The sequence below is a fragment of the Cavia porcellus genome, unplaced genomic scaffold (genome assembly GCF_034190915.1).
Source record: "Cavia porcellus strain 051 isolate PalLab524CR breed Dunkin Hartley unplaced genomic scaffold, mCavPor4.1 scaffold_16, whole genome shotgun sequence".
Taxonomy (NCBI): Eukaryota; Metazoa; Chordata; class Mammalia; order Rodentia; family Caviidae; genus Cavia; species Cavia porcellus.
Genome location: NW_026947499.1, coordinates 56,737,015 through 56,763,266, shown reverse-complemented (window position 1 = coordinate 56,763,266; position 26,252 = coordinate 56,737,015). Strand labels below are relative to the sequence as shown.

Genomic DNA, 26,252 nt, shown 5'->3' with positions numbered 1-26,252 from the left:
CTAGGAACTGAACTCAGGACTTTACACTTGCCAGGTAGGCGCTTAAGACGCTGAGTTACAGCCCTGGCTAGGATCACGCCCCCTTCCACCCTTCCTTTAAATAACAGGTAAAGAGGGTCCATACAAGGATTAAAGCTAAGGCCTCAGGCATGCCAGGCAACCATAACCCCTTGTACTCTATCACAAGGAATTTTCAAGTCATCCTAACTTTTTCTCTTGTTCTCTCTCTCGCTCTCTCTGTCTCTGAGATGGGGTCTCATTATGTAGTTCAGGCTAGCCTTGAATTTGTGTAGCCCAGGCTGGCCTCATACTCAAAGTAGTTCTCCTGTCTCAGCCTCCTGAACACTTGCATTACAGGTCTGTGCCACCACGCCTGGCTTCTCTGCTTTATTTTTGAATTATCTCACAATGTTGGCTGCAAGTCAGTATCTAGGGGTTACCATAAAAAATAACAGGAAAAAAAGGGAGAAGCAGAAGGCTACTACTTGGGCCCCCCTTAGTAAGAGGATTGAAAGGGAAATGTTTATTTAATTGAGCCAGGCTGGAATGTTGCATTAATACAAAAACAAAACTGGACTGAGTTTCATAATCATTGGATAAGTATGTACAGGCACTGTGCTTGGTCCTGGGGCTCTAAGTGAACAGATTTATTCCCATTTTGAACTCTGTCTCTGGGGGTGACTGAGCAGGGTGGGAAGGAGCCTGGAAGAGGCTACAGAACCAGGGCCCTCACCAGAGCCCTCACTTTCTGTATCTTCCCAAGGACTCAGTCATCCATTCAGTGGAACTGTGTCAAGCACCTATTGCCTGGCTGTGTGATATCATCAGGGGTCCCAAGGCAAATAGGACAGGGATGAACTCCTTATCCTTATGGAGTTCACTGTTTGAGAAAGAGAAATTAAATCATTAAACACTGTATAAACATAACCATGAAGACAAGGGCCAAGTGCAGGCTTCAAGTCCGAAAATGCTTGAACCCAACTGAGCTGGGGAGTGGACAATGGTGTGAATGCCAAGATGCTGGGAAAGGTCAGGGGCCACTGTGGTGAATGCAGCAAAGAAGGAGCTGGTAGTTTGCAAGGCCAGTGCTGCTGGAGCCCGGAAGGGGTGGGACATCTCCAGGAGGGGCAGAGAAACCTGCAGTTTTGCAGGACTTGGAAGACTTAGCAAGAAAGTTGGTCTTAGGCCAAAGGGCAAAGCTTTCAGAGCCCCAGTGCAGTGACATGGATAGGACTTACTCTCCCCAGCAGAATTCAGGACTGGACTCCAGGCAGGAGAGAATTAGAGGGCAGCTTCAGGGAGGCCAAGGGAGCAGTGAAGCATCACTAGGTTCTTGCACTATAGCTTCTCCAAACTTCGATTGGACGTTCTCATCCAGGGGAGAAAACCAAGGCAGGCTGGTGGGAGGCAGCACCATCTAATGCTGCCAAGGCCTCACCTCTGTGGCTTTATTGCCATCCCTCATCAGATTCTCACTATGAGCCTACAGAGAACACGGCAGGAGGGACCTCTGTGCTCAAGACAGGGAAACTGAGTCTGAGGGGGAGCAATGACTTGCCTGAAGACACATACTGAGGTGCAGGCTGAGGCTGACTGACCTTACGCATCTTTCTAGGCCTTCTGTGCATCAGGCCTGGGCCTCAGTCTTTGAGTCCTCCATCCTGAACCTCTTCCCCATGGAGAGGCTCTAGACAGTCCAGATCCGTGGCCTTCTCTCCAGACACTGTGAAAGGCCCATCATCTTCTCTAGGGGTCCCATTGAGGGCACCTCCGTCAGCCTCCATCTTCTCCTTCAGGTTCCGTTTGAAGAAGCCAAACTGTAGTAAGACACACAGGCAGCATTGTAACCAGCCCATCTAGCAACATGTGAAAGCACAATGTCACATGGGCTACAGTCACTGGGCTTTTGCCTCAGGGGTGGGGGAAGGCACTGGCACACGTGGTTTTTAGAATGAAAGAAATCTTGGAAAAATTTTTTAAAAGCTTTACATTTAGTAGTTCATTCTTTTTTTTTCTTTCTTTTTGGTCTTTTCATTTTTATCGGTACCAGGGATTGAACTCACAACTGCCTGCTTGCAAGGCAGGCGCTTATGCCGCTGAGCTAAATCCCCAGTCCCTAATAGTTCATTCTTTAGGCTTATCAGAATGTTATGTACTGACTTCTGGGAGAACATGGTGGACAAATAACAGCAGCCACAGAGGCTCTCTGAGATTACCAGTTTAGAATCCAGGAGCGGTGCCGTGTGAGGAGTCCTACGTGAGGGGAGATGTACCCTGCCAACCCAGGAACGAACTAAGCTGAGAGAAACCAACTGGAAATGCAATCCTGATGCTATAACAGGAACAGATAAAATCTCATTGTGGAAGCTGGATCCCGCGCCATTGGAAGCTGCGACTTGAATTTCCTGCTGCCGATACTGCGTCCCAATCCACACGGCAGGGAGAGAGGTGCGCCAAAGCTCTGAGAGCGGACTCGGCAAACCAAATGGTGTTGAGAGCGGGACTGGCAGGGAGCCCTGCATCGACCTGGGGTGAGTGAGAAAAATGGGGACCTTTTCATAGACTAGGAGGCTCCAACAGAGGACATTCTGGGAACGAGCAGATTAGCCGGAACAGGACCCTGCAGTGACTTTAGTCACATATTCCCCTCAAGTGGGATTGGTGGGGGGCGTTTGGTCTGGTGACACCACGGAGTAAGATCCAGTGTAGGCTAGCCCAAATCAGGTCCCTGCACCTGGAGGTGCACCCTAGCAGTGAAGCATTCAGTAGGTTGACCTGGAGGGGCGGGCCCAGCAGAGGCTGCCCAGGTCTGTGTCTCCCTAGTACACTGCAGTGGGCAGGAACACCTAGTCCATGGATTCAAACAAACTGTAACAGACAAAGAGAAAAAAAAAAAAAACTGGGCCTCTTACATACGCTTGTATGGAAGGAACAAAAGTATGGGAAAAGGGAGCAACAAGAAAGGGTCCTCAGTCCCCAATCCTGAGAACACTGATGCAAGAAAGGTAAATGCAAAAGAGAATGAAGACAGAAAACATGCAATATCAAACATGGCACCTATAGACATAAAGCGGTATCTCCGGAGCCTCATAGATGAGTTCAAAAATGAAGTATTTAATGAAATAAAGCAAGAAATAAGTAGAACAGTTAGAGAAATGCTAAGCACCGCCCAAGAAACAACAGATGGTGGAATGCAAGAACAGAAAAAAAGGGGAGAATTGTTTGATGAAGAAAATAGAGAAAACATAGAATATGTGAAGCAGGTTCAAAGAGATTACCAGGAAACTAAAAACTCTATTGAAAGCTGGCATAACACCTTGAAAGAAACTAAGGATAGATTATCAGAACTGGAGGACAGATTTGTAAGGTGGGAGCATGAAATGAAAAACTTCTTAAAAATAACAAGAAAACAAACAGCAATAATACAAAGACTAGAAGATGATAAGAGGATTTATAACTTAAGAATTAAGAACATAAAAGAAGAAGTAGGGACTCAAACAAATGAACTACAAAAGCTATTCACAGAAATAATCCAGGAGAATTTCCCTAATTTAGCAAAAGGTAAAGATACTCAGATGTATGAGGCATATAGGACTCCAGCCACCTACAACCCAAACAGAGCTACACCCAGGCATATAATAATCAAAATTCCAGAAATCCAATATAAGAACAGAATATTAAAAGCCATCAAAGACAAGAAACAGATCACTTACAAGGGAACACCCATCAGAATTACAGCAGACTTCTTGGCACAAACCATCAAATCACGAAGAGCATGGGGGGAAATAATTCAAGCTTTGAAAGATAATAACCTCCAGCCAAGATCGATATATCCTGCACAACTGTCCCTAGAAATTGTTGGAAAACAAGGTGCTTCCAGGATAAAGAGGAACTAGGGGAATTTGCAACCACAATTCAACTCTACAGAGAATACTGCAGGACATTCTAAAAAAAGAAAAATACCAAGATCAGTGGCAGAGAGGCCACAATGAATGGAGCAGAAAGCGAAATGAAGAAGACAAACTGACAACTAGTGACAGAAAAAGAGCTCAACAGAAATGAGGCAGAGAAGGTTGGATGGTAGGAACAGCCATTTTGGAGAAAACAAGACATAATAATAGGTAGTGCTGATTTAATATCCTCTTGTTTTGAAGTCCCATCAAGCGTTTGTTCTTCTGTCTCCATCGGTTTTAACGTGTTGTATCTTATTGGATTTTATTATATGTGATAATATAAACAAAAACTTTTATAGACAAGGAGATTATACAGAAACCATTGTTCATTTTCTGTTAGTTGATTCCAAATATCCTGTAATACTGTCATTCTCTTGAACGGTTTTACATTGTCTTGATAAGTTTGATGCTACAGTATACGAAGTTATACCCAAAGATTTTAAGGGAAGAGACACTATGGTAACTACAATTATGTCGAGATTATCTTGTGGTGAAACCCTATTTTGCTTAAATGGCTATGTTTTGACCTGCGCTGTTTTGTTGTTATGCCCTCTTTTTTATCTCAATTTCCTTTTTATTATCTACTTTTTCATTTTTATCCTTTTAATTAAGGGAAAAATAAAAAATAGCAGGATATATTATAGTAACCCACTTTGATTTCCTATTAACTTGATTTGAAACTCTATATTGCTCTCACCATCTTGTTTTGACTGATTTTTCTCTAATCTGTTATGCTTGATAGTACCAAGTTTGAAAGTATAGGCAACAACTATGAAGACAATAAGATTCATTGTGATGCCCATTCTGGTTGACTATTATCTTCTTTTGAAGTCCTCTAATGTCTCCAATGTTTTGGTTTTATTGGTCTTATTCTTTACTGTTTTGTTCAATTTTATTATAACTGATGATATAGGCAATTCTTTTTAAGATAACAAGAGGCATTATGGTAACCATTGTTGATCACCTTGTATTTTGTTTTCACATTATGTATTATGTCCATCCTTTTGATTTGACTGACTCTGTCCTGGTATGTCACATTTGGTTTTACTTTCTTCAAAAAAAAAGTAATAAGAACTGTGGGAGTAATAAAACCCAAAATGTGTGATTGTCATTGTACAAAAGAAAGGAAAAGAAAGTTCTCTAAAAGATATAACTGCATATATATTTAAGTGTATAAGATAGATAACCATATTACTGAGTTTTGTTGGATCATTGAACAAAACTGTTTGCAGTCTCACTGTTTGAAAGTCCCCTCTATATGCTTTAATTTTGTAACTTCAACAACTATTTCTAAGATGACAATATGTAATTAACTAGTGATTTCCTACTGTTTATTTTTTTCTAAAATTCTGTATAACTTGTACGCTTTTTCTGTTTTTTTCTTTTTTCTCCTTAAATAAAATTAAAAAAAAAAAAGAATTTTATGTACTGAGCCTGGCATGGTGGCACACTTCCAATCTCTGGGAAGCTGAGGCAGGAGAACTGCAAGTTTGAGCATGGCCTGGGCAACTTAGTGACTTAGGGAGATGTGCCTCAAAATTAATTAATTAATTAATTGATAAATTAATTTTTTCGAGACAGAATCTCATTATGTAGTGCAGACTGGCCTTGAACTCAAGGTGATTATCCTGCCTCAACCTACCAAGTGCTTTACAACCTACAAGTGGATTACAGGCATGTACCACCATGGCTGGCACAAAATAATGACATGTTAACAAATAGTTCCATGGCTGGAACTTAAATAACGACAGGTATTCAGACAGCAGAAAACTTGCCACATGTAAAATTAGGAAGAGCTGATGGTGGTGACATGGAAAGACATCAAGACACAATATCAAGTGAAAACGAAGTTTCCAGGCAGTCTACTTAGTGTTATTCCATCTATGTTCTTCACACACAGAAATGTAAAATGACCGTCTCTGTTCCTCTCATACTCATACATACACATATATGTGGATGAAAAAATTAGAACCTGGAGGAATATAGCTGGGCATGATGGTACATACTAGTAATCTCAGCACTTGCAGGGGAGGGCTGAGGCGGGAGGATCACAAGTTCACATGTAGTGTGGGCAGTATTTTTTAACCCTTTCTTTTTTAGTACCACAGATCAAACTCATGACCTCTGGTTGCCAGGCAGGTGCTGGGCCACTGAGCTATATCCTTGGCACCTTTTTCTGTTTCTTTCAACAGGTTTTTAAATTTTTTTTTAATTTTAAAGGCAGGGTTTCACTATGCACTTCAGGTTGGCCCTGACCTCACTTTATAGCCCAGGTGGGCTTCGAATTTGAAGCAATTCTGCGTCAGCCTCTTGAGCACCAGGATCACAGGCATGGACCACCACAATAGCCTGGGCATTTACAGAGGTTTTTTTTTTGGTGCCGGGGATCAAACTCGTGTTTGTCAAGTAGGCACTTACACTGCTGAGCTAAACCCCCACCTTGCTTTTGTTTTGAGACACGGTCTTATGCAGTCCAGGCTGGCCTTGAAATTTTGTGAGATCTTGTCTCCAAAGAAAACAAAATTAAAAAGTGCTGGGAAGCTGAGTAGGTAGCTCAATGTGAAAGCCCTGGATTTAACCTTAAGGCTGCACAACAGAGAGAAACTTTTATTTTCTTCTTCTCCTTCTTGTTTTTCTTGAGACAGGGTCTTGCTGTATAGTCCAAACTGACCTTGAACTCAGGTAATACCCCCTGCCTCAGCCTCTCAATTTTTGGAATCACAAGCGTGCACCGCCATGTCTGGTTTGAAACTTTGATTTTTTATGTTCTCTTCTCTGTCATACTGAGGTATTCTGCTTGGAATATCTACCCACCACTCCTCTCTACCTCTTCTCACCCTTCCCACCATAGCCCAAAGGGACCTCTCTTGGGGGCTACCCAGGCCTGCAGTCTGAGTGAGGTGCCTTTAGTACAGGCTCCAGAGCAAACAGGCCCCAGGTGTATCTTGTTCCTGCATCTCCCCCTTAGACCGTGGCTCCATACAGGCAGGGATCTTATTTGTGGCATGTGCCGCTGTATTCTGGGGCCTGGTAAGGTGCCGGCATCGGAAGCTATGGTATATGGCCCTCTCCCCTACCTCCTGGGAACCTAGTTCTGGATCTTCCAGTGCTAGTTTGAGTGATTGGTAAAAAAACTTTATGAACTCTGTGGGTCACAGCAGTCTTATCTGTAAAAGAAGGGGCAGATCGAGGCCCCTTCCAGCCCTAATGTTCCTGGCCTCAGTGTTCTCCTGGCTCTGTCAGTGCCCCATCCCAGCTGGACTATCTCAGCAATGCTCACTCCTCCCAGAAGCTCTCACCTTGTATAGGACAAGGAAAATGATCAGCAGCAGTAGTATCCCTCCAATGGTGCTCAGCAAGTAGACGTATAGCATCTCCTTCTCATATACCACGTCGACCTTCGTGAGGATCTGGGGAGAGGTAGGCAGGTGCAGGGAAGAGCCCACCCATCCCTAGAAGTTCTTTTCCCAGACTCATCTCACTCGCCTGGATCCTACTGCTGCAGTGGGCTCTGCCTCTAGAGCCCCCTACCCAATGCATCATCAGTGGCAGTGACCACAGTCATGCGGCCAACACACACCACTGTCAGTCCCAAGACTTCAGTGGCTTCCTGTGAGTCCCAGGATACAGCGCCAGAATCTCAGCTTGGCATTCACAGACTCCCAGAATCTGGCTTCTGCTCACCCTTTTGAGAGTCATCTGTCTGCCAAGCTGTGCTTCCTGCCTTCCCCCTCCCAGCCTCTTGCTCTCTCAGCACTGTGACTCTGTGCTTCATGCTCCCCTCCGAGCACCGTGTCTGCTTGCTGTTGGGCTGGTGGCCCTTTGCTCAATTGCCATCAGATTCTTCTTGATGGACACACAATACTACTCAGCTCAGACAGATGACCCTGCAGTCTAGTTGCTGCCCTCAGCAGAGCAGGAGTTTCCCCCTAGTGCATGGCTCTGGCTTAAGGAAATTCTGGCTTGGGCTGAGACCCCTTGTGCCTGCAGGTCTCCCAGTTGTGGCCTTGTCCTGGTCTCTCAGGCTCTCTAGTGCTCGCTCCTAGGCTTGAGGTGGCACATACCTGGGCCAGGGAGGCATTGCTGCCATACAGATGGAAATGTCTGCTGCTGTTGAAGGAGACTGAGAGGGAGCTGCAGAGACTGACCATGTAGGAGGCCTGCAGGAGAGCAGGAGAGCCGTGACCCAGGGCCGCCTTAACACAGTGGGCAGAGACACCATAGGTTCCAGCAGGGTGACTGTAGCGTTCTTGTGTGTCTCTCTCCTCACTGCTGGAGGGCAAGTTTCCCCATAAAACATATAAGGACTGCCCATATAGGACCACAAAGACCACCCTGCAAATTTCAAACAAATCACTGTTCTCTTTTATCTGCAACTGTAAACACTTGAGGATTTTCCTTCGCAATAGAAAAGAAAAATGGAGGGAAGACATCTGTGGGGAGCCCAGCTTCACTTAAGACCCACAGGCCCCAACCACTTCCCTTCACCACCTGCGAGGAAGCGCTACCTCAATGTCTCCCACCAGCTCCACAGTTGCTGTCACTTGGATGAGGATCTCCTGCCTGAAGACAAGTGGGCAGTGGATCTCGGCTCCAGGAAGACAAGGCTGCCAGGGGTCAGGACATAGGTCAGAGGCCTCCTTCCCTTCGCTGCCCTCCCAGCCTCATTTCTCAGCGCACATGTCCATACCTCGGTGGCATTGGCGGGGTGCCTCAGGTCCTCACGATGGCAGGTGATGTGAGGCTCCTAGGGAGGAGGGCAGAGATTTCCTGTTGACCTGGGCCTCTGTGCCCTTGATCAGACAGGCACCCTAGTTCCCTCCTTTGCTGGCCCTGTTGACTGAGACATCTCTGAGTCTCTGGGATTTGGATCTACTCACCATCACTTTCTATACCCAGCCCCACACTGAGTCAGGATGGCCTCACTGGCAGGCCAGGCGGCCTCGGTCCTGGATAGCACTCACCATCTGCACGCTCCATCTGTGTGTCAAGGGCTGTTTGCTGAGAGGCTGGGGCACCTTGACCACAGCCTCCAACATTGGCATGTTGTGGTCATGGACAGAAGGCTGAATCCTCACCTGGCACAGAAGACAAGGATGTAGAGCCCACCATGCTGGCCTGACCTGGCCTGCGGACCTCAGTGGCACAGGCTCCAGGACTTTCCCAGCTTTCTCCCAATGGCAAAGCCCTCCCACATCCTGCAGGGTCCTGCCATATCCTCTTCTCTGGAGGGCTGGCTGGCTCCTGAAGACTGGGCAGCTTCTCCTCCTGGGTGCTGCTGAACTCTGCTCACCCCTGGCAGGGTGACAAAGTGTGTCTGTAACTCTACAGGACCATGAGCTTCCTGAGGACAGGAGGGATTTCATCTCCAGCTCCTTACTGCTTGATTACAGTACCCTACATATCACAGGCCCCAAAAAAGGTAGCTTTTTTTTTTAATGTCTTTGTTTTTTGAGATAGGATCTTGCAATGTAATTCAGGCTGGTCTCGAACTCACTATGTAGCACAGGCTGGCCTTGAGTCCTTGGTGATCCTCTGGCTTAATCTGCTGTGTGAGCCACCACAAGCAGCTTGCTTTTTGGGGGAGGGGAGTTTCTGGGATTGAACCCAGGGCCACACACCTGCTAGGCATGAGCTCTCCTACTGAACTGCATACCTCCAGCCAAAAGGTAGTTTTTTGAACTGAGTGGGTAAGTTGTATTTATTTATTTGTTTATTCATTTATTTTTTTTTTTAACCAGTACTGGGGATTGAACTCATGACCACACGCTTGCAAGGCAGGCACTTATGCTGCTGAGCTAAATCCCCAGCCCTGGGTAAATGATATTTAAGAAGGATATATACAATAATTATTTGTACAACAGGTTGAAAAAGATTCATTTTGGCAAATGGACTGAACTAAGAAATATTTGAGTACTTTGTATATAAAAAGAACTCTCTAAAGGTAAGGTTGGCACCCAGAAATGTGCTAGAAAGTATCACAGAATTATCACCAATAATATCTCAAAGAAATCAAGCAGGGTATGTATGTCCAATTTGTGGGGTTCTGTTGTTTGTTCAACAAACACTTTTAGACACTTAAATATCAGTGAAATTGGGAAGGTTCACTGTCAGAGGCATTTAAATTTTACTGTTGAGATGGTCAGTACTTCCGCAGAGGAAGGCTGGAGAGGACACCCAGGAAAACACACAGGGGTAGCACCCATGAGTGTGATGTGGCTGGAGTAGGGGGCTGGGGAAGGAGGCTCTATTTTGACCCAACCGTGGGGCTCAGAAGGCCTGAGGCCAAAGAACCAGGGTATAATCAATTGGTCACAGGTCACAGAAGGTAGACATGGGAGGGAGAGGCTTCAAGGTGGGATGAGGAGAATGTTTGGAAAGGCAGAATCTGCCCCACATCTCAGTCCAGCTGTGAGAAGACGAGGATGTGAAAGGCTGCAGCTCATTACATGTTTGACTAAAAAGTGTCCTTGCTTTCAAGTTTTGTGACTCCATCAAGGCTTGGGTGTGGGAAAGGCAGCGTAAGCTTTGCGGTGGAGGCTGTGAAGCTAACCTGGGGAGGACTGGGAAACTGGATGGAGGGCTCCCCCCCCCCCGCAGGATGTGGAAGGTCTAACTCATCCTCAGGACGGGCCTGGCACGAGGTATGGGCTAAACGACCCTACCCTGTGCGGGTTTATACCTGATAGATGTGCTTGATCTGGTGGATCTTGGGACCTTTTGGGGTGAAACTGATGTAGACTGTAGAGTTTTCCTGGCTGTGGAAGAGAACAGAACAGAGATGGAAGGTGGTGGAGACAGCAACGCAGACCCCAGGAAGCCTTGGTCTGTCGTTACTATGCTAGGGGCCATGCAGATGCTGTGGGATTCAGCCTTTGGAAACCAAGGGCAGGCTCTTGTCCAAAGCCTTACAGTGGGACACAGGACAGGAGCCTGGGGGTAGAGCCCTGTTTGGGACACCATATCCTCTTTCTTTGTGTCACCTTATCAGTGCCTCCACTGTCCTTTGGCTCTGGTAAACACAGCGTCTGATTTCCCCTTCCCTGACACTGTGCCAGCCCTGCCAAACATACCTGCTTCCCCTGGGGCAGGTCCAGGCCCTATGCCCACCTATCCCTCTCCACCTCTCCCCTCACACTTTTGCTCACATGCTGTCAGCCTATTCTGTTTTCTACCCCGGCCCCTCTGTGTCCTGCCTCTTGGCCATTATCCGAAACCCAGGCTCCAGGCCCAGTCCCAGACCCACTTTCTCATTTAGTCTTATGCTGCTTAGCATCGATGTTCTGAAGCACTGGAGCCATGAGCTTTGATATGTCCCTGTCCCTATCTCACTAAGCTACCTTGGAAAAGCTGCTACTTTTCTAGCTTCCTTTTCTGTAAACTAGAAAATTCAGCTAGTGGACCTTGTGGGGCCTTCCCACAAAGCGTGCTAGGACTCATAGATCCTGGGTGGGCGAGAGTCTGGTTTCCGACTTGATTGTGCACTCTGAGCCAAGGATCACTGTGGAAACTTCTGTCTTGCCACCCTGCCCTGCAATTCCTGAGAAGGGGAAGAACCTAGCATAGCTGAAAACTGTCACAAGGTTGGCTGTGACTGCACCCGACAGACCTAAATTCAGAATCTGGCTTCCGTCCTTGCCAGCTTGAGTAAGAACCTGTTTCTCTAAGCCTTGGTCTGGTCATTAATCACATGGTCATTAATCACCGATCCTGCCAGCGCACTGGCACAGGTCTGACATGGGCCAGGGATCGGGGTGCCTTTTCTTCCATTGGTAAATGATGACCTAACTCAAAAGCCCTTAGTGTGCCCTTTGCTTTTGGAGAGCTGAAAACTAGGGGCTGTGGCTAGGATGAGCTTTAATTGCCCCTCTCCCAGGGCTTGAAGAAAAGGAAGAGGGCTTGGAGAGGAACCCCTGGGTGGCCTGAAGAGGGAGGCCAAGGTGGGAGGAGGGGAGGCTTGGCTCAGGACTCACTCCTCTATGAGGACGTTGATGGGATACAGGACAGGGACGCTGGTGGTGGCTGAGTTGTCCTCCAGGAGACTTGCATTCTCATTCTCACTGTAGCAGGGCAAGGCAGAGAGCAGTGTTAGGAGCAGGCGTGGCCGGGCTCTGTGGTGCTGGGTGTCAGTGGGGGCCTTTCTGGGGCCTGCTCACCAGCGCACAGTGGTGTTCAGCTCCACAAAGTCCCCCCAGGAGCTGTTCATCAGTGTGTTAAACATCACCTGGATGCCAACCTAGCAGGGAAAGAGGGCAAGGAAGAAGGAGGGGACCTCAGGAGGAGCCCAAGTATCATAACGACAGTGATTCTGTAAAGGGTCCAGAGCTTGGTGCTGCTCAAACACCGGGCTAGGTATTTCATCCCCACTGTACAGAGGTTATGCTATGTGCACAGGATCACAAACAACCCATCTCAGGTTTGTCTGGTCCAAAGTCCAGGCTCTATACCAGGCCTTGGCTGACCAATCACGTGCTCCCTCCCCAGAACCAAGAGCTCACTCCTCTTTCCTGGCTCACAGCCCTTGATCCCTTGGTCCCTGAACCCTGCTGAACAGCACTCACCAAGGTGCCTGCTTTGAAGATTGGTGAGCTCACATTGCACAAGAGGTTTTTGGTCAGCAGCTTGGGCTCCTCTGGGAGCTCTTCGCAGCTCACAGGCATCTGGCTGTGAGGCTTTGTGGATAGACAAGGCAAAAGTTTGTGGATAGACAAGGCTCAAGGTTCCCCCCAAAGCCCATCAATCCTCAGGGCTATTGCCTTCAGGGCTGTATCTCTGTCATGGCACATTCCTGGACAATCAGGGTCAGAGAATCAGGGGCACAGCCGGGCACACTCCTCACTATGCACCTGAATCCTGGACTCACCCTCAGCATCTCCACTTTTCGGAATGACAGGCCCCGGGGGAAGCTCAGGCTCAGCTGGACCCAGTAAGCATCTTCTCCTGAGTTGCTCAGTGTCCACTCCATAGCAAGGCTAGAAGAAGGGATCAGATGCAGCTCTCTGGACCTGGTGAGGTGGAGATCAGAGGACAGTTATGGGGCCAAATGACAGGATTAAGGTGAAAACTTCAAATTGAGGAACCAGGCCTGGTGTGGTGGTGTACGTCTATAATCCCAGCACTTGGGAGGAAGAGGCAGGAGGAGGATGGCTAGGAGTTTAAAACCAGCCTGGACCATGTAGTGAACCCCTGTCTCAAACAAACAAACAAACAAACAAACAAACAACAACAACAACAACAAAAAAAACCCTGAGGGCTCTGATAGGGCACACAGACAAGCCTCAGGGCTAGGGGTATAGCTTGGCAGTACAGTGCTTACCAAGCACATGTGAGACCCTGGGTTCACTTTCCAGTGCTGAAAAAAAAAGCTCCTCAACTCAGGCCTTTGTGTGACCTCATCTAGCCCAGACAAGGCAAACTCCAGAAGGACCCTCCTGTTCTCAGAGAAGCAAACTAAGGACCAGAGAGGGCAGCTGCCTCCCAGTCGATACACAGTGAGGAGTCCAGGGCACAGGCGCTGCCTTAGGAGCCACAGTGGAACCCAAGGGAGGGTGGGGTAGATTGTGAAGGCTTCTGGACCTGGCAGGAGAGAAGGACAGCTTTAGGTCAGCTTCACACTTCTTGTCCTCCCCGCAGTTCTTCTCAAAAGGGATCTGCAAGGCCAAGAAGAAGGACTTGGAGGCCCTGGAGCAGCAGGGCCCAACCCCAGGCCAGCCCTTGCCCTCAGGCTTTTTACCTCCTTGGTCTCTGAGTGTGGGGAGGGTCTCAGCACGGGCCACATGTCTGGGTTCTCCTGAGGGTGGAGGAGCAAAGACAAGAGAGCTTAGCTGAGGCAGCGGGCTGAGGCTCTAAGGGCCCCCTTCCCTCTAAGGACAGGAGGGCTGGGTGGGGACAAAACAGCTCCACAGAGTTTGACTGAGCTTGGCTCTGTGGACTTGGGGCTCACCTGCCTATGAGCTGCCCTCTTTCTGGCAACCCCTTCATTCGCTAGAAAGGCACTCATCTCAAAGTCTCAAGGCCAAAGTTTTCAATGCTTTCCAAGCTCGCACTCCAGGCCAGGCCCCATGCTGAGCACTGATTATAACCAGAGAGCAAACAGGCAGACTACTTGCCCTCCGAATGGGAGGGAGAAACAACCTGGCATTTTCTACAGGGGGTTAAGTGTTATGGCTAAACAAGTTCGGAGTATCTTCAGGGCATGGAGAAAGACTATTCCAGGGCTGGTGTAGGCAGCCTCCTGAAGCACTGGTATCTCAACTGAAGTATAAATGCAATAGTTTGCACTTAAAAAAAAGTCCCCCAAAGGGCAGCTGGGCATGGTGGTATAAGCCTGTAATCCCAGAACTTGGGAGGCTGAGGCAGGAGGATCTCAGCAAGTTCAAGGACAGCCCAAACTATACAGCAAGACTTTGTCTCAAATGAAAACAAAAACAAAATGAAACAGTCTCCAAAATAAAGAAAAAAAAAACCTGAAAATATCCCCCCAAAGCCCATGTATTAAAGGGTTGGTGTCCAACTGGAGCCTCCTCTGTATCAGGCCACCTGCCAAGCAGACTCCAGACTCCTCACTGAGGGCTAACATCCTGGTGGCCCCTGCTGACTGTTCCCTGAGACCCACCATGTACAGTCTTACCACCCTACCTACCTTCCCTCTCCATCTACCCCTCAGAATCTTTTTGACTTTATGATCAGGTCCCTTTTCCTGAGTTTCTATACTGTCTGTGTCATATGGAATTTAAAAGTGTCTATGGCAGAGACTGTTGGTTGTCCTGACATCTTTCTGTGTTCCTTATATCTTTAAGACTTAACTTCCACTTCTTTTTGGGGTACAAGGCTCTGTGGAAAGATGTCTGCTTTTCTCAGTCTCTCTTGCAACTGAATATGATCATGTGACTAAGCTCTGACCAATGAGATGTAAGTGAAAGTGTTATGCAGATTTTTAGGATTTTTTAATTTTAATTTTAATTTTTTTTAGATAGGGTCTTGCTATGTAGTGCAGGCTGACCTTGAACTCACTATGTTGCTCAGACTGGCCTTGAATTTGCAATCCTCCTGCCTCAGCCTCCTGAGTGCTGGATCACAGGCATGTGCCATCATACCCAGCAGAAACTTTCTTAAAAGAGAGATGGATGTGCTTCTTCTGCCTTCCCTCTGCAAGGTGGGAGCATGATGGTAAGGGCCTGAACAGTCATCCTAGAGCACAAGATGGAATGCAAGGGAAGAAAGGAAGCCATGCTGCTGATTTAGAGCCATGTTGGGGCAGGTGGATGAGCAAATCAAGGCAAGAAGGTCAGATCCAGCCCTGCCTCTTCAGAAAATGCCCCACACATCTGTTATTTGTGGTGGCTTTGATGCTATAAAAGGCAGAGCTGAGTGACAGAAACCACAGGATCTGCAAAGCCAGTGACATTTACTTTACTCTCCAGGTAAAGTCTGCCAGCCAGCTCCAGTTTAGAGACAGAACCGCCACACCAGCTTCTGGCTGCTTTTCACAGGAGGAAGAAAGACATTTCAAACTGTGAATCTGCTGCTCATGGCTGGATTTAAGTAACTTGGACTCTGTCCTGGATGTGGCATCTCCTGAGGACTCACAGGTCCCAAAGGCAACTAAGTCCAACTAAGCTGGACTCCTCAGTCCCCCTCTCACTAAACGCAAGTCCCGCTCACGCTCCCTGTCACCGGGGACTCAATCATTTACCTAGATACAAGTCAGACACGGACATCATCTTCAGCTTCTTTCCCCACATCTCAGCTTCTGACAACTCTTTTGAGTCCACTCTTAACTCATTTCCTCTACTCCATCCCACAGGAAGGGCCTTGGTTCAGGCCCCAGGAGGACTGGCTGCTACTACTGCAAGCCCAGGCCCATCCACATATCCTTCAACACGACCTCCACTCAGGGCACGTTGAATTAGCTGCCTCAAATGTCTCCTCCTCTCTCCCTTCTGCATTAAAGGTCCACCCAAATCCTTGGCTGTGGAGAGCTGTCTCTTTGAATAAAGAGCATTTATTTCCATTTTGGCTATCGCCATGTACCAACATGTACAGAGCTGATTAGGCCATTTTCTTATCACTTCAATTGGCTTTAAGCAATGTAAATAGGGCTGGCTGAGATGCTGATGCATAATCTTTAAAGTTAGGGGACACATATCTTTCACCATGTACCAAGCTAAACTCCGAATGGATCAAAGATCTCAATATTAAAACAGAAACATTAAATCTGCTGTAAGAGGTATAAGCAACTACTTTGAAGACAATAAGATTCACTATGATGCCCATTCTGGTTTGACTATTATCTTCTTTTGAAGTCCTGTAATGTCTCCAATGTTTATGTTTTATTGGTTTTGTTCTGTACTGTTTTGTTCGATTTTATTATACCTGATGATATAGGCAATTCTTTTTAAAGTAGCAAGAGGTATTACGGTAACCATTGTTGATCACCTTGTATTCTGCTTTTACATCATGTACTATGTCTATCCTTTGTTTTGACTGACTGCTTTGTTTTGTCATATTTGGTTTTATTCTCTTCCAAAAAAATTAATAAGAACTGTGGGAGTAATAAAACCCAAAATGTGTAAATGTTATTGTAAAAAAGAGAGGAAAAGAAAGTGCTCTAAAAGATATAACTGCAAGTATGTTTAGGTGTGTAAGATAGATGATCATATTACTAAGTTTTTGTTGGATCACTGAACACAATTTGCAGTCTCACTGCTTGAATGTCCACTTGGTATGCTTTAGTTTTATAACTTGAACAACTATTTCTAAGATGACAATATATAATCTATTTACTAGTGATTTCTTACTGTTTTTTTTTTGAAATTCTGTATTACTTGTACCCTTTTACTGTTTTTTTTCTTTAAATAAAATTTTAAAAAAAATTTTAAAAATCTGCTGGAAGATAGAGTAGGTAAAATTCTTCAACACATTGGTGTAGACAAAGACTTTATGAAAAAGAAAACCCTATTACACAAGAACTATCATAGAGAATCAATAACTGGGATCTTACCCTATTGGAAAGCTTTTTCAAAGCAAGAGAAATCACCATGAAGAGACAACCCACAACAAGGGGGAAAATGTTATCCAGCTTTGACAAAGAATTACTATTGAGAACATATAAAGAACCCAAAATAATCAGTCCTCCCAGATTTAAAGATCTAAAAATGGACATGTGAGATGAATATATACTTTCAAGATGAAGAAATACAAACAGCAAATAAATACGTGAAAAAATGTTTAACATCATTGGTCATTTGAAAGATACAAATTAAAACAACACTGAGATTTTACCTCATCCCAGAAAGAATGGCTACTATCAAGAAATCAACCAATAACAAATGCTGGAGAGGCTGTGGGGAAAAAGGAACCCTTCTCCACTGTTGGTGGGAATGCAGACTGGTGCAACAACTTGGAAATCAGTGTGGAGATTCCTCAAAAAACTAGGTTGGAGGTCCCATTTAACATAGCTATTGCTCTTCTGGGTATCTGGGAGTCACTGGAGCTGGAAATTGACCACACATGCAAGGCTGGAGCGCGACCATCTCAAGAACAAAGAGTGCCTGGGGCAAGCCACATGAAGAAGCTGCTTCAGCCCAGAGAACACCTAGCCCCTAGACAATCTGAGCAGTGAGTTGATAGGGCAACAGGGAGTCATGTGACATTAAGTTGCTAAAAGACATAAATAAACGCCCCTACAGTGAGGGGCCAGTATCTTTCCTTCCATCAGGAGGATAAGGGCGTCACCTGATCCCAGCTGTCCCTTCTTTATTTTCTCATCCTCTCTAGATCCTTAACTCCAAGAACCTCAAGGCCTCATGGATTGAGGCAGATATCATCCCAAAAGAATTAAAAACATCATAGTACAGTGATATATGTGCACTTATGTTTTTTTTTTTGGTATCAGGGATTGAACTCACGACCTCGAGTTTGCCAAGCAGGTGTTTATGCAGATGAGCTAAATCCTCGACCCTGTGCACTCATGTTTATAGCAACACAATTTGTAATAGACAGATCTTGGAAATAACCTAACTGCCTATCAACTGAGAAGTGGATAAAAAAGATGTGGTCTTTTTATGCAATGGAGTACTACCCACCCATAAAGAAGGATAATCTGGAGACTTTATAGGTAAATGGATACAACTTGAGAACATACTCATTAGTGGAATAAATAAGACACACTAAACATCATATTGGCTCAGTGTGAGAAGCTGAGAGAACCAGTATATGTATACATATATATGTATATGTAGGTAAAAAATAAGTTATACTACTGATTTCTCTGAGTTCACTGAAGAGAAAGATTTGTGCTGATATTGTTTGAACAACTGAATGCAGATGTCTTGTGCTCTGGATGGATGATTTAGGGATGACAATGTGCAATGTATGTACCATTATTGTCCCTGACTGATGTGTTTTGAAATTTTTTTGTAGTTTTTATTTTTTCTTCTCTTTCTTTTTCTCCTTGAAATAAAATGGATTTGGAAAAAATAATAAAGTTAGGAGACAGTCGCTATTTCCCACTCTGTGACTCCCAAAAATCATGGTTGAGTGGGTGGGATGAAGAGCTACTTTGCCAGGTGTCACCTGAGATGGAGCTTTGAGACAAGAGCCTATGATTTCCCAGGGCAGAAAAGTTTACACATCAAAACCAAAGCGACTGCCTGAAGCTGTATTATGTAGATTATTCCTTCTGCATATTGCAGAGGTAATTCCACACCACCTACCTAGCCCAGCTCTCCTACTCCCACTGCTCTCTCAGTCACTCATTCCCGAGCCACTCCCCTTGTTGAGAATTAATAAAACTCGGGTTTGACCCTGGGTCAAGGCCTTTGTTCCAGTGAACCATCACCTTGGTTGGTCTTAGGATTCCCTCGGCTCCCCTTAGCTATAAATATGTCTCAGTGTCTTTATTCTAGCCATACTTTGTACTGGAAGTGGTAGATTGGAATTAGCTTATTGGAATTCCAATAACTTTTCCACAGGATTACAAATATATGTTTCCTGGATCACGATGAGGACCCGGAAGGTCTATACCTGACTATCCCCTGTAACCAAATATGAGGTGCATTTTTGACCCAAGCCTGGTCCCAGGGATTGGTTTAGGGGTATGAATATGGCCCAGGTCATGACATCAGGTCTCTCTTTTTCTGCATGGAGTCTCCAAGTGATGAAGAGAATGTCTGACACCAACACAAGGATAACAAGCTGTGATATGAAAGCGATGTTTGACGCCCGTGTTTAGGGACTTGGATGCAGACATATGTGAGACCAGGACCTTCCCTCCATCTCAGACTCAATCCACTCCCTAGGTTTCTGACACTTCAAATAAAAAGAAAAAAACACTCATGCATGTGTAATATTTCCTTTTTCAATAGCAAAAAAATGTTTTGTTTTGTTTTTTTTCAGTACTGGGGATTGGTTTTTTGCTCTGGGCTACGAAGACAGCTCTCTAAAAAAACCTATTTTTAAATTTTGAGACAGAGTCTCATCAGATCACTAAGTTGCCCTGTCTGCACTTGAAGCTGAGATCCTCCTGCTTGCGTCTTCCAGAGCGCCCCCCTCAAACGCCCACTTCAAACTTCCTTCCCAGCTGCCCGGCACACTCAGAAGCAGGCTGGAGCTCTGGGTCACCAGCTCTGCTCCCATCTCCTGACACATCCGTTCATGTTATATCCTCCTCCTGATGCCACCTCCCTTCTCTACCTGGAGACTTGCAGGTCACCTTGTGAGCAGACGTCCCTTATCCCCTCAAACCTCCGCTGCAGATTGTATCAAACTGCCCATAGCATCATGGCAATGTGTTGGAACTGCTGACTTCTCTGGCTTCTCCCACAGTGGACTGTGAGCTCTGTAGGGGCAGAGGCTATGCTTATTGGCCTCCATGGAGCTGTGCCTGGGAGAGGGCTTAGCAAGGCAGGGACTCATCAGCAAAGCTCTGGTGGGCAGAGCTTTATTTCTGGTAAGCCTGCAATCACCAGGCCCCAGGAGAATGTGCCCAGATGGCGGGGTCCACCCACTGTATGCTGCCTAAAGCCACAGAGTGTGCTTAACAGTCACTATGCAGGTGCCAAAGGCTGCCAGCTCTGAAAGGCTCCTCACAGTGTGGGGGCTCATTCAATGGGTGGAAACCAGCCCCCGGCAGGGCAGGACCTGTTCACGCATGAGCTGGGGAAGAAATTCCATGTTCAGGCTTTCAGGCTTGGGTTCTTCATGCCACACGGCCACCTCTGACCTGCCTGGCCTCCAGCTGAGTGTCGAGGACTTCAGAAAAGGATGTCAGGCTTTTACCATGGGGTGGGGTGGGAGTCTGATTTGGAAAGCTAGAGTAGATATTTTTGCCCTTTTATAGCACTCTAATATGGTTTTGAGGGTGCTGCCTACCACCAATCAAACACACAGGTGAGAAGGCAAATCAAGATGCCGTGACCCAGAGTAATAAAACCCAAAATGTGTAATTGTCATTGTACAAAAGAAAGGAAAAGAAAGTTCTCTAAAAGACATAACTGCATATTTATTTAAGTGTATAAGATAGATAACCATATTACTAAGTTTTGTTGGATCATTGAACAAAACTGTTTGCAGCCTCACTGTTTGAAAGTCCCCTCTATATGCTTTAATTTTGTAACTTCAACAACTATTTCTGAGATGACAATATGTAATTAACTAGTGATTTCCTACTATTTATTTTTTCTGAAATTCTGTATAACTTGTGCCCTTTATCTGTTTTTTTTTTTTTTCTTTTTTCTCCTTAAATAAAATAAAAAAAAAAAAAAGATGCCGTGACCTGGGCTGGGGAGTTAGCTCAGTGCCTACCTGGCAATTTTAGGGTCCTGAGTTTAATTCCTCGTACAAAAAAAAAAAAAAAAAGGGGGCTGCCTTTCTAGAAATAGGGAACAAAAACAGGTCCAAAGCCAGGCCTTCCAAAGTTCTCTCCCTGGAGTATGTGGGTTGAGCAGTGTTAGAACTGAGTGTGGCCCAGAGCTGATGCCAAGCAGGGGCCTGGCACAAATTCATTGATGGAGTCCTGCAGAGTTCAGCCATTATCACCTCCCAGAGCTCCAGAGTCACCAACCTGGCTTCCAATCTTCACAGTTATTTTTCCAAATTTCTTTTCAACACAAACTCTCATATTTTTTTCCTGCTTAAGTATGCCAAGTTTAGTTTTAGTGGCTTACAATTATCCAGACTCCTATGAAATACAGTTACTTCTGGCTACATGACATTTCTGTTTTCCCGTTGTCCGCCAATCCCGAGCCAGTCCATCTCTCCTTACCATGTCTTTGTTCTGCATTGTTTCTTCTTTCTCCCAAAGAGAGAAGTTCAAGGAAATGTTGATGGGGGAGATAAGGTCTTGAATGCAGACCTGGGGGCGAGAGGAACACAGCATTGGTCCTGAATCTGACCTGCACCAACAGTTTTACCCAATGAAATTCTAGAAATTAGTTGTTTAAGACCTTTCCAATTTTAAACAGCTTTGTTTTGTTTTGCTTATCCCTTATCAGTTATGAAAACACATTTATCATGTCAGTGCTTATAATGTGCCCTGGGTGATTCTCAGTACAAGCATCTATTCCTTTGCCTCAATTCCATGGCAAACACCACTAATCAATCACAGTACTATTTCTCACTGAGTCCTAATAGGAGAGAACGAATCTTTGGGCAATGACTCCGTTCCACCACTACCAAAATTTACACAAGAGTATTCTACAATAACTGTTCTCTTTCTGTAACATTAATTCCTTGAGAAAAATAACAGGTTTTTGGCTTATTACCAGTGCCTGACACTAGCATTTTTAGGCATTCAAATCATACCTTACCTGAAATTTCCACTAATTTTAAGAAGTAAACAATCAGTCCCACATTTAAAAGGAGAAAACTGAGCCCTGAAAAGATGATCAATTGTCCTAAAGTCTAGAACTGGGCGTGACAGAGAACCAAGATTTGAAATCACATTTGTTCTAATCCAAACTCTAAGGACTTTCTACTGTGTCCCCCTGTTATTCTGTCTGGCAAATTTATGCTTGAACTTCCCAGCCCTCACAAGGCGTGGTGTGTGTGGAGGTGGAGACACACTGCATGCAGTTGGAAATGATGTGACACAGTGATGTGGTAATCACTGAAACACAATGATGAGTCCCTGGAACAACACTAAACTTTTCTATTTTTGCATGTTTAACATTCTCTATAATAAAAAATGCAAAACAAACTGAAATTTTGTACCTCAATCCTATCTTCAGTTTTTTATGAAATGCTAAATAAAATAAAATAATTCGACATAAATTTTTTTTAATGTTAAGAATTAAACCAAGATGGAGTTATATCCCCAGGCCTTTTAAAGTTTTATTTATTTATTTTTTTGTGCTGCTAGGGATTGATTCTAGATATTTTGCACTGATGTTCTAATCCTTTAAAAATTTCTTTTTTTAAAATTTGAGACTGGGGTTTCACTTCCCCAAGATGGACCTAAATTTATGATTCTTCTGCCTCAGCCTCCCATAGGGCTGAGATTACAGGAGTGGAACACCATCTCCAGCTCAATTCCATTTGTGCAAAGAACTGCTATAAGCAAACTGTATCTGTGTATCTTAGCTGTTGTTCAAACTAGTATTTTATTTAACTTTTTTGAGATAAGGTCTCATTATGCAATTCAGGCTGGTCTTGAACTCTGAGTGATTTACCTTCCTCAGCCTCCCAAGTGCTGGATCATAGAAGTATGTCATCATATCACCTCAAACTAGTATTTTGGGGATAGGTGTTTATAATAAGTCCCTTTGTGTACCTGGTAAATAATGACACACCGGGGCTGGGGATTTAGCTCAGCGGCATAAGCGCCTGCCTTGCAAGCAGGCAGTCCTGAGTTCGATCCCTGGTACCAATAAAAACGAAAAAGACCAAAAAAAAAATAATAATAATAATGACACACCACGATGACTGACTATTCAATAGCCATTGAAAATAACTACGAATGCTGAGTAGCGGAATTATATATGGTGTGAGAAAAGAGTAAGGAAAATAGATGGTATATCACAGTCATCACCCAGACACAAATCCTTTCATGGACATAATCAAGACTGGAAGAAAATGCGTTGCAAATACCATCCCAACTACTGCACAGCGTGGAATCATAGTCCAGAGAGATCGACATGACTGTCACCCAGCACAACAGTGCCTCATCTGCATCCCAGAAGATTCCTTACCGGGAAGTGAAACCAGAACTTCTTACAGGATTCATCTTGTGAGACACCTGTAGTGCTGGTGAGTTCGGGCCTCCCTCCTGGGAACAGGCCCCGGCTCCTGCTCCGATGGCCATCCAGCTGCAGAGTGTAGGTGAGGTTGGTAACCAAGCGACCTGGGCAGGGGGGAGGAGGATTTGAATGGTGCTGGAGTTGTAGGCCAGTACTGCAGAGTAGGAGGATCGTTCCTACCTTGGAACTGGCGGGTGAGACTCTTGAGTTGGAAACAGACTGTGAGGTTAACTCCTTCCTTCTTCCGGGGACTGGCTGAGTAGGAGCACTCAACCTCATGCACTGGAATCTCCAGTGGGAAGAAGGACATTCGAGTGATAACATCTACCACAGGCCGGGACCTGCAGGGCAGAAAACCACCAATCTCTCCTTGGCCTCAAATGAACACTCCTCCAGGCTTTGTCTCTAAGCTCCAGGCTTTGTCTCTAAAGATGATGCCCTTGTCTTCTTCCAATAGTAACCACCATGGTGCAACTAATGAGGGCTCCCTCGCTCAATTCTGATAGCCTGTGAGCTGCTATCTATAAAGAAGCATGAGCTTTTAAACAGAGGAATCGGAGCTGGAAAGGTAGCTCAGGGGAGATCACTGCCTAGCATGTGTGAGGCCATGTGTTCCATCCCCAGGACACACACACACACACACACACACACACACACACACACACACAAGGCAGACACAATGAGACCCTGCTTCGCCTCACCCCAAACACAATTTATAATTACCTATTTACTTATTGAACATTGAAAGAAATCTCAAAGCTGGGCATGGTGGTACACTCCTATAATCCCAGCACTTGGGAGGCTGAGATAAGAAAATCACTTGTAAGTTCCAAACCAGCTTGGGCTACAAAGTGAGCCCAAGGTCAGCCTGAACTGTGTAGCGACACCCTGTCTCAAAAAGACAAAAAAAAAAAAAAATTTCCAGGGCCAGGGAGTTAGCTCATTGGCATAAGCACCTGTCTGACAAGCCCTGGGTTTGATAAGTATCTATTCCCTGTATGATGTTACAGATGATGGTTCCAACATCTCTAAGAAATGGACAAGGCAGGAAATCTCACCAGCACTTTAACATGAGGAAGCTCAGGTCCTGAGAACCCAAGCCACCATGTTCTAAAGCCAACCTTTTGTCTATCACATGATACCGCTTCTCTAGGTTTCAGTGTCAAAGAGGCCAGGGTTCAAATCCCACTTCTGTCACTAAATAGCAGCTATTAACTTCCCAGGAAGACATGAGACCTCTTAAAGGAGAACCCGTCTCCCAGGCTTGGGGTGATGACCACGTGAATGAGTATTCTCAGCTCAGTGCCTTGTCCCACCACTGCCATGATGAGAGAAGAAGCTGCTGAGGGTCCCAGAGCCCCATCTCACCTCAGCACAATCATCTGACCTTCAGCCCCCACAACGACATCTGTTAGGCCATCTCCGTCAAGGTCCTTCACCCCATGGATGGAGCGTCCAAACCACTGGATTCCTGACAACACCTGGGTCCCTTCTATCCTCTGTAATGAAGAGAAATTCAGGGAGAGAATAGGGAGGGCAGGAAGTCAGGTGGGGGCTGGGGGCTGGGTTGGAGGCATTGGGGGAACAGGTCTGGGAGCAGGCTTTGACCGGCAGGTAGGGCGCCTCACCTGACTCGGCTGGGGTCTGAGCCCCCCAGGCTGCCCGTTGAAGATGTACACAGCCCCCTGCTCCTCCAGGGGCGCTCCCACAGCCACATCCATCAGGCCATCCCCGTTGATGTCTCTCAGGGCAGCGATGGCAGCTCCAAACTGCCCCAGGGGGTAGCCAGGAAGCCCCTGCAGTTCTGAGACAGCCTTGAACCCCAGCTGGGAAGGACCAAGGTCACATACTTTGATCACCCACTTCCACAGAATGTGAAAAGAACAGTTTAGTGAAGAACATTAAAGAAATGTGAGATGTGAGCATTGCGTGACCTTGTGGCTCTGGAAAGTTACCTTGCTTCACTGAGCCCTTGTGTTACCATTTGTAAAAATGACACTTCCAGAATCTCAGGAGGTCACAGAAGGGTAAAGTGAGGCCATAGATACAAAATGTTTGGTACTGGGCCTTGTTCGCTATTGTTAGACAGGGTTTCACTACATAGCTTGGGCTGGCCTTCAAATCATGGCAATCCTCCTGCCTCCGCCTCTCAGGTGCTGGGATTATAAATGTACATCACCATGGCCAGTGGTTCTAAAGGTTTGACTAACTTGTGATCAGACAGGAGAAGCCTTTCAGAGTATCTGGGACCTTAGAGGGCCTGTGAATCTCTGCTTTTCCCCTTCTGCCTCACTCATGGCTCTGGTTCTCACCTGTTTTCTCTGGTAGATAAACACTCGGCCACCTCTTTGCTCTCCATAGAACAGAGGGGCTCCAATCAGCAGCAGCTCTGTCTCCCCGTCTTGATCTATGTCAATGCCGCACAGCTCCCCACCAAAATAAGAGCCAATCTGTAGGAAGAGGAAGATGTCTAAGGGACAGCAGGAGGTGTACCCCTCAGCTGCACCATGTCCACTTTCTTCCCGTCCCAGGTCTAAGACCTGGACCCACCTCAGAGCCCACCTGAGTTCACACAAGCTGGGCTCTGGAAGGTACAGTGTCTTAGACCAGCGATTGGCCATGGCAAGGCTCCTCTCAGAGGACTTTTGAACAACTTATGTGACAGGGCCTGTCACACAAGTGAGGCCCAGGGAGGCCCACTCATGCCACATAGGCCCCTATCCTGAAAATTCCCCTTGGGCCATGCTCACCTGAGTCCCTTCTATTTTCTGGATCTGTGTCCAGTGTCCTGTATCCTTCAGTTCTTGGAACAGCAACACTTGGCCCACGTGCTGGTATCGGGGGGCTCCAGCTGCCACCAGGGACACAGACCCCTGGAAAGGCAGCCAGGTCACTGTGTAACCTGAGGAGGGAAAGGGCGAGGAGTCTAGAGTTAAGAATGCAAAGGACACAGAAGGGAGGGTGGCACAGAGCCCTGGTGGAAACAGCTGGGAGACCTGCCCCTGAGGAAGGCCGCGCTGTGCTCCCGCTGCCTTGGTTGGGGCTGACCTTCCCTGACTGA

The 26,252-nt window shown here is 46.0% G+C and overlaps 1 protein-coding gene across 1 annotated transcript in view; it reads right to left on the bottom strand.

Moving 5' to 3' along the window:
* Nucleotides 1-482: 482 nt before the first annotated feature.
* Nucleotides 483-26,252, bottom strand: part of Itgal (integrin subunit alpha L) — a 42,991-nt gene continuing 17,221 nt past the window's right edge. The window contains exons 12-31 of the mRNA XM_003477873.3: nt 25,942-26,093; nt 25,504-25,641; nt 24,820-25,017; nt 24,560-24,690; nt 23,372-23,532; nt 23,144-23,295; nt 21,220-21,309; nt 13,687-13,743; nt 13,530-13,603; nt 12,817-12,958; nt 12,515-12,625; nt 12,110-12,189; nt 11,927-12,013; nt 10,636-10,711; nt 8,918-9,031; nt 8,644-8,700; nt 8,462-8,560; nt 8,018-8,113; nt 7,253-7,363; nt 483-1,817 (exon numbers count right to left, since the gene is read on the bottom strand). Coding sequence (XP_003477921.2) covers nt 1,641-1,817; nt 7,253-7,363; nt 8,018-8,113; nt 8,462-8,560; nt 8,644-8,700; nt 8,918-9,031; nt 10,636-10,711; nt 11,927-12,013; nt 12,110-12,189; nt 12,515-12,625; nt 12,817-12,958; nt 13,530-13,603; nt 13,687-13,743; nt 21,220-21,309; nt 23,144-23,295; nt 23,372-23,532; nt 24,560-24,690; nt 24,820-25,017; nt 25,504-25,641; nt 25,942-26,093 — 2,303 coding nt within the window. The 3' untranslated portion in view covers nt 483-1,640. The remainder of the gene's footprint in view (nt 1,818-7,252; nt 7,364-8,017; nt 8,114-8,461; nt 8,561-8,643; nt 8,701-8,917; nt 9,032-10,635; nt 10,712-11,926; nt 12,014-12,109; nt 12,190-12,514; nt 12,626-12,816; nt 12,959-13,529; nt 13,604-13,686; nt 13,744-21,219; nt 21,310-23,143; nt 23,296-23,371; nt 23,533-24,559; nt 24,691-24,819; nt 25,018-25,503; nt 25,642-25,941; nt 26,094-26,252) is intronic.